The sequence below is a fragment of the Benincasa hispida genome, chromosome 12 (genome assembly GCF_027475165.1).
Source record: "Benincasa hispida cultivar pf3 chromosome 12, pf3_genome.v1.1, whole genome shotgun sequence".
NCBI classification, from domain to species: Eukaryota; Viridiplantae; Streptophyta; class Magnoliopsida; order Cucurbitales; family Cucurbitaceae; genus Benincasa; species Benincasa hispida.
The window spans coordinates 54617715-54625149 of NC_143489.1; the positions used below are offsets into that span (position 1 = coordinate 54617715).

Consider the following 7435-nt stretch of genomic DNA (forward strand, 5'->3'; position numbering starts at 1 on the left):
ACATCTAACTCCTTAAGTACCACTGATTTCTCTAATGAACAATACAACATAGTCATACTATGTGTGGACACCTCTCGGGCCATGAGAATATGTGTGGCGTCACATCGTTCAAGTCCCGGAATCATCTCTTAAGGGAGCAATCTATCTACTTACCCCTGCTTCGGGGAAGGAGTGAACTCTATCTTATGTAGTTGAGTTCTCAGCTCCCAAATCAGACGAATCCCTAAAGTGGTAAGTTTGAGTCGGCGATTTCGCTACTCGCACCCATGCAAATCAAAGGATCACCCTCAAAGGCAAGAGTTCCCAACTCACTCAGGATTGAGATCATGTTACCTATGGTCATCCTAGTGAAGTGAAGTCTTTGTCATGAATGACATTATATAACGAGATTTTAACACTTTGTGGTTCGATCTTATACAAACTCTTTGTATAGGACGCCCCCGCTTGCATGTCCTCACATGAATGATCAGGATCAGACTATTTGTAGTAAGTTACAACACTTGTAACTATTCTACAAAGCGGGCTGCATCCGTAGTATTACCAGGATAAGGTTTCCTTCCTATATCCATATACTACAGACCATTTTGGTTATCACTTAAGACATGATCCACCTGTATATCTCCACAAACATGCTTAAGTTACAAACAACAACCAAGAATCTTAGTTTATTGGTTTGTGGTAAAACAAATAAAACATCTAATGCTCATAGATAAAAGTGAAGAAAATATCATATATTAAACATCACAAGCATTTGTTCAAAACTGTGTTTATAAATTATAGGACACGAGAGTTTAGGACATCATCCCCAACACTTATCATGTGACTTCATGAAAAATTTTGTTTGAGGGAATAAGCTTGGAGCACCCCAAAAGCTAAGGGTATGATGGGCTTTTGGGCAAGGAGGAGCAAATGGTATAGAACGAAGAAAAAGAAAAATAGTGATTGCAGGGAGAAGGTTGAAAGAGAGATAAAGAAGGAATATCAGTTTTCTATTATATTTTCTTTTCTTCTGAGCTAAAGCCTCGATCAAGCTGAAGCAGAAGGATCCTTTTCTAGCATAAGGAGCATCGACATCCTTCTACTGAAGTTAGGAAGTTAAGTGTTACCTTATTGCTTGTGTATTTCTACTGTGTACTCTGATTAAGCTGCAAATACCTAATAAAAGTAACTACAGTGGATGTAGACCTTGTTTTTGGGTCGAACCACTATAAATCTGATCTTACCTTCCCTATATTCTTCTTGTTTTTTATATTACTCTGTTTTTCTTAGTTTTTTATCTACTTTCACCAGCTTAATTTAGTTAAGAAAGAAACCAACAATGTTCAAATTTAAAATTTAAAATTCCATTTCATAACTATTTAAAATTAATTAAGAGATGTTAACGACAAACATTGGAAGTGAGTGTTTAATGAAAATTTGAAATTTAAAATTTAAAATCTTGAACCTAGGGACAAAATTGAAATAAAACTCAAATATTGAGGGTAAAATTATAATATTTTGAAATTTATAGACTGAATTGAATCCAAACTCAAAACTTAAGAACTAAATGTATAACATTTTGAAAGACAAAATAGAAACTATATTCGAAACCTAAGGATTAAAAATATATTTATTTTTTATTAAAATTATATCAATTATTATAAAAACAACAATGTTTAGTAGTGCAAACTTCAACCATGACATATTTAACATTTTTTTTAATTTATGAATTTATTACAGATTTTTTTTTATCAAATAAATATCTCCATAAATTTAAAATCTAATAAGTCATAAATATACCCAATACAAAATTGAAAGTTTGAAAATTTATTAAGCGAAATGATTAAAAATTCAGAGTTTAAGAAATACTAAAATTTAGGAGTATGTTCCAACCATGTCTCTAAAATTTTAAAATAATCATTGAACTTCAAAGTAAGAATATCAAACACAGATTTTTTTTTTTTCATTTAAATTCAGTTTCAAACTATATAGAAAATAAGAATATCAAACACAGATTTTTTTTTTTTCATTTAAATTCAGTTTCAAACTATATAGAAAATTTGTGTCGCTATTGTTAGATATCATATATTTCAATTCAAAAAGTTTATTTGAAATTATTTAAAACATCATTCACAAAATCAATTATACACTATATCTATTTTTTTATGGAATCATTTCAATTTATACTCATCATTTATAGTGTCAATTACATGAAAATTGGTTCAGAATGAATTTTTGAAACAATTTCCCAGTTCACAAATTAAATTAATTTTCTTTATTTTTTTTTAAATCAAAATCAGACCTAATTGAAATATTTCATAAAGTTCATGGATAATTTATATAATTTAACCATCTTAATTGAAAGCTAAATTAATAATAATAAAAAATTATCCTTGAACTTTGACATTTGTTTAAAATTTTCTTTTAAATGTATCGATAATCCACTAAGCTTTCACAAATGGTTTATAACCATCATTGAAATAGAAATTCATTCTACATCCCCACCATATCATTCCATATCTCAATTTTCGTGTTCCATTTTTTAACCAAATGACCAAAGTTCATAGTTCTTTTTATGGTAAATTGCAAAAATGATCCTAAAGTATGATGTTGGTTGCAATTATACCATCAATCTTTCAATTGTAAAAATTGATTTCTCACACTTTTATAAATGTTAAAATTAGACCCTCAAACTTACGTAATTGTAATTGCAACCTCCACACTTTAAGGTAGGGGTGAGCATGATAGACTGAAAAACCAATCCCACTGATTGAACCGAAGTTGGTCGGTGTCGATTTGAAAAAATTCCAAATCAAAAAATTTCAAAAAAACTTAGAAGAATAAAATCGTCTAAACCGACCGACTGACCGACCAAAAACTGATTGACTTGTACTCCTAGACGGTTGAGTTTGGTTCAAACATTTACCAAACCGATCATAATTGATTTGGTGACAGTTTGATCAGAAAACTGACTCCGACCGATCGATGTTCATTCCTATTTTAAGGTGATATTTGTATTTTACATTTTTAAAATAAGATAATAATAATTTAGCCCTTATTTAACTCGAACAAAGACAAAAGCAAAAACGTGTTGTTTTAAGAGGAAGAAAATATGTTTTTACCTAGAAATAGGAATAGTCAAAAAAGGAGGGGAGAGAAGGGCAAAGTGGTCAAAAAGCCACATTGTTTGATTTTTCTTTTAGAATACTCAACTCCTTAAATTTAATGACAACACACAAAGGACAAGATAAGTTCACTGTTAGGTTGTGGAAATTCAGAGCTACAAGTTCACACCTCACTATCTCAAATCAAACCTTTGAATTTTATTATATTTTCAAAATCCCAATTACAAACTTTCTACAATATTCAACTCTCTCTTTCCTACTTATTTTGTCACACTTTAATTTCAATTTTATAATTAAAAAAATCTTAAATTTTATTGATCAACTCAATATCGACATAAATTTCTAGTTCAATTGGTGAATTGATCTATCCTCAACCAACAAGTTAGAAGTTTGAGTTTTCTCGTAGTTAATGTTATAAGGCTTCAAAGAAGGTAAATTTGTAAAAAAATTATATGATTGGAATATTTGATTATAATAATCATTATAGTTCAAAAATGGTTTGTCAATTTGATAAAACTAAAGGGCTTAATTGTGAATTTCGTAAGTTTTGGAATGATCAATTAAATTGAAAGTTGAGTGCGTTTTGAAGTTTCTCTACAAACATCCTAAATTTTAAAATAAATGTTATTTTAAATTATAATTTCAATATCAAATTCTCTAATTCATTTAATAAAGAATATTATGCTTGCGTGATGATAGAGTTTTGAAAAAATATTATTCAATTTAAGAATTTTTTTTATTCTATAAAATATAGTTTGAAAATGATGTTTATTATTAAAAAAAAATAGAATTAAATAAAATGAATTGACTAGTGAGTTTTAATAGACTACATTATCATCAACTCTAGACAATCTCCTCCATTTATTTATTTTTTTATCTCAAAGAGTTCTTTAATATATATATAATTGTACGCAATAATTTAATTTATTTAGGAATTTTAAGACGTCCACGTTCTAAGCTTTTGAATGTGTACAATTCGAGGAAGCAAATAGCTACCAAGGTCAAGAAATTTAGATCTAAATTGATAACAAATGAAACAGTTAATTATTTTAAAAATATTATATGTTCAATAAAGATGTAAGCCGTTTTAAATTGATAAATTAAAGGATGTTCATCCAATAGTATTTATTTCTATTCACTTTATATAGATCCATCTAAAAGTATCTTCACTCGACCATGCACGACATATAGCTACTTCAATTAACATCTAGCGTAACACAACTATCACAATTGAGGTAACATGTTGCTCAAGTAACCCGATAAAAAAAAAAAAAAGACTTATGACTCAATCAACTAAGAATCGCTCATTTCAACGATGGCAAATTGACTCCAATTTACCTAGACTAATTTATGCAAGACTCTAATATTTGTTTTGACCTTCAAATTATATAAACAATGATCCATTAAACATTTCTCTTGAGCTACTCCTTCAAACACTAACTTGAACACCAAAACTTCCTCAATTAATATCATTTCTATTTCGTTAGCGTCGTAGTAGACTTTTACTTGGTCTTAACCTCTCTAAACTATTTGTAATATTGATAACTTTGAACTATTTTCCTCTTCTAGAGAAGATAAATTAATAGATGTAATTTTTATTTCATTATTCGTAGAAGTTGAAGATCGAACGATTGACCTTAAGTATAGTAATAGATATCTTATTCATTACGTTATTTTTGTGTTGACATTGTAAAGCAATGTTTAATAACCAATACAAATAATATTGAATAACTATGTTCCGGTTTGGTAACCATTTGATTTTTTGTTTTTGTTTTTTAAAATTAAATCTATAGACATTACTTTCACCTCCAAATTTCTTCATTTGTTATCTACTTTTCACTCATGGTTTAAAAAATAGAGTCAAAATTTGAAAACTAAAAAAAAATAAATTAAAACTTATTTTTTTTTATTTAGAATTCAACCATTATACTTAACAAAGATGGAAATTATGATAAAAAAATGAGAGAAAATATACTTAATATTTAAAAATAAGAAGATTAACCTAAATATATAACACATAATTAGTCCATATTACAATCAATACATCACCTCCTCACACACACCCACATCCCCAAGTTCTTAAAAGATAAGAAAAATACTTCTCCACTTACTATACATCACTAAACCTTTTAAGATTGGGAGAGAGGATAATTTTTTTTTTTTTTTTTATTTTTTGTATTTTTTAACTTTTTAAAGACTTGCAAAATAGAATTTTGGCAAAAAGTAAAAAACCTCAATTTTCATAATTTCCAATTGGACTTGTTTCCCTTGGCTTAATCTTACTCATTTGGGCACCATTGGGCGGAGATTCATCTTCATCATGGTACACGTAAGCAAAGCCACCGTGTCTGGTCATATCCATTCCGGCCATCTCATCCTCCGGCGAGATTCTTAATAGTTTCAGCTTGTGTAGCACAAAAAACAACGGCCCCATTGTGACGCTAACCCACCCAACAATCACCAAAATTTGTATCAAATGAGCACCCAACAACTTCCCTCCGCCGCCCATAAACAGCCCGTGTGGCCGCCTCGAATCTCCGCCGTACACTTCGTTCACATATTTCTTTGTTGCAAACAACGCAGTGAAAATTATCCCCCACGCGCCACAACCGCCATGTAGTTGTGCCGCCTCTAATGGGTCGTCAAATTTCACCTTCTCTGCTAGTTTGTTGCAGCTGATTAAAACCACCGCCGCCACAAACCCACATATCACGGCGGCCCATGGCTCGACTACAGAGCAACCAGAGGTTATGGCGGCGAAGCCACCAAGTAAGCCATTGCAGACGTCGGTGACGTTCCAATGGCCGGATAGAATTCGCTTTCCGAAAAGGGTCGTTAGTGCTGCCGTACAACCGGCTAGTGTCGTCGTCACGGCGGTCCGACCGACGGCGCTCCACTGTCCGTAGAAATTATTTGATCTATATGGAACTAAGATTTTGGTGAATGAACCGGGGTTGAACCCGTACCAACCGAACCAAAGCATGAAGGTACCGAGAACGACTAACGTAGCACTATGGCCTCGTAAAGCAACGGATCTACCAGTTCTGTCAAATCGACCGATTCGTGGTCCTTCTATTAAAGCTCCCCAAAGTCCAGCGATTCCACCGACCATGTGAACCACGCCTGAACCGGCGAAATCTATGACTCCGGTTCCGAACAAGAGGTCACCACTGGTCCGTGACGGGCTGGCCCAACCGTCTGGAGACCAGAACCAATGGGACACGACTGGGTAAACAAAACCGGTCAAAACAGCGGAGTAGATCAAATAGGCAACGAATTGGGTTCGCTCGGCAATCGAGCCGCTGGTGATGCCGGCGGCAGCGATAGCGAAAGCCCATTGATAGAGAAAGAAGCTGTAATCGGCGGCGGTGGAGGGGACTGACTTGAGACCAAAGAAATGGCGGCCGATGAAGGGGTTGGAAGGGGTGCCGAAGGCAAAGGCGAAGCCGAAGAGGTAGTAGAAAAGGCCGCCGGCAGCAGCATCGAGAACGTTGGTGAGCATGATGTTCATGGTGTTTTTGGCGCGGACGGAGCCGGCACAGAGCATGGCGAAGCCGAGCTGCATGGAGAAGACAAGATAGGCGGAGAAGAGGAGGTAGACGGTGTCGACGGCGAATTTGGTGTCGGAGAAGTTGTTGGTGGAGGCGGAGAATTGGTCGCAAATGAAGGAGGCAGCGGCGCCGGAGTTGGTGACATTGGGGCCGAGGAGTTGGGCCAGAGTCAGAGAGCAATTTGTAGCCGCCATTGTTGAAATCTCAAAACAGAGCAATAAAGTCTCTCTGTTCAAGAGAAACAGAGTGTGGGATTGTTTCCATGTGGGTATGGTATTTATAAAGGGCAATGGTTAATCCTTCAATTTCTTTTCCCATTTATAAAAGATTAGTTAATGCTATTTTCAATAAGCTTTTATACTTTTGAGATTTAGTTTACATTTTCACTCCGTTTTTATATTGTTCGAAATAAATTTCAGGTAAGACCATTGTAGATTCAACTCATGATTCTTTAATCATTTAACATTTTTTTTATATTTTCATTACCATTAGACTAATACATGATTGTTGTTTCAAGTTTGTTTCTTAATTCCCCATTTTTTACTTGTCGCGTGTTGAAAACTCTTAAAAAATATATTTCTCTCTCTAAAATAATTCATATGATATTCATGGCTCACTTGATTCATTATGATGAAAAATTATATCTTATCACCATGTTTGGTATGGATTTTTAATTTTGAGAACGAGGATATCTTATTACAAGACACTTCATATTCCCATCCATAGAAGTTTTCATAACCGTCCAAACAGATGGGTTTTCTCCATTTATAATGATTTTTC

At 33.2% G+C, this 7435-nt stretch overlaps 1 protein-coding gene across 1 annotated transcript; it reads right to left on the reverse strand.

Annotated features, from left to right (window-relative positions):
- Positions 1 to 5064: 5064 nt before the first annotated feature.
- LOC120068107 (ammonium transporter 1 member 1-like) lies at positions 5065 to 7148 on the reverse strand. Its single transcript, XM_039019803.2, has one exon. It carries the CDS (start codon positions 6847 to 6849, stop codon positions 5338 to 5340), a length of 1512 nt encoding a protein of 503 aa, XP_038875731.1. The 5' UTR covers positions 6850 to 7148; the 3' UTR covers positions 5065 to 5337.
- Between the last annotated feature and the right edge of the window lie 287 nt (positions 7149 to 7435).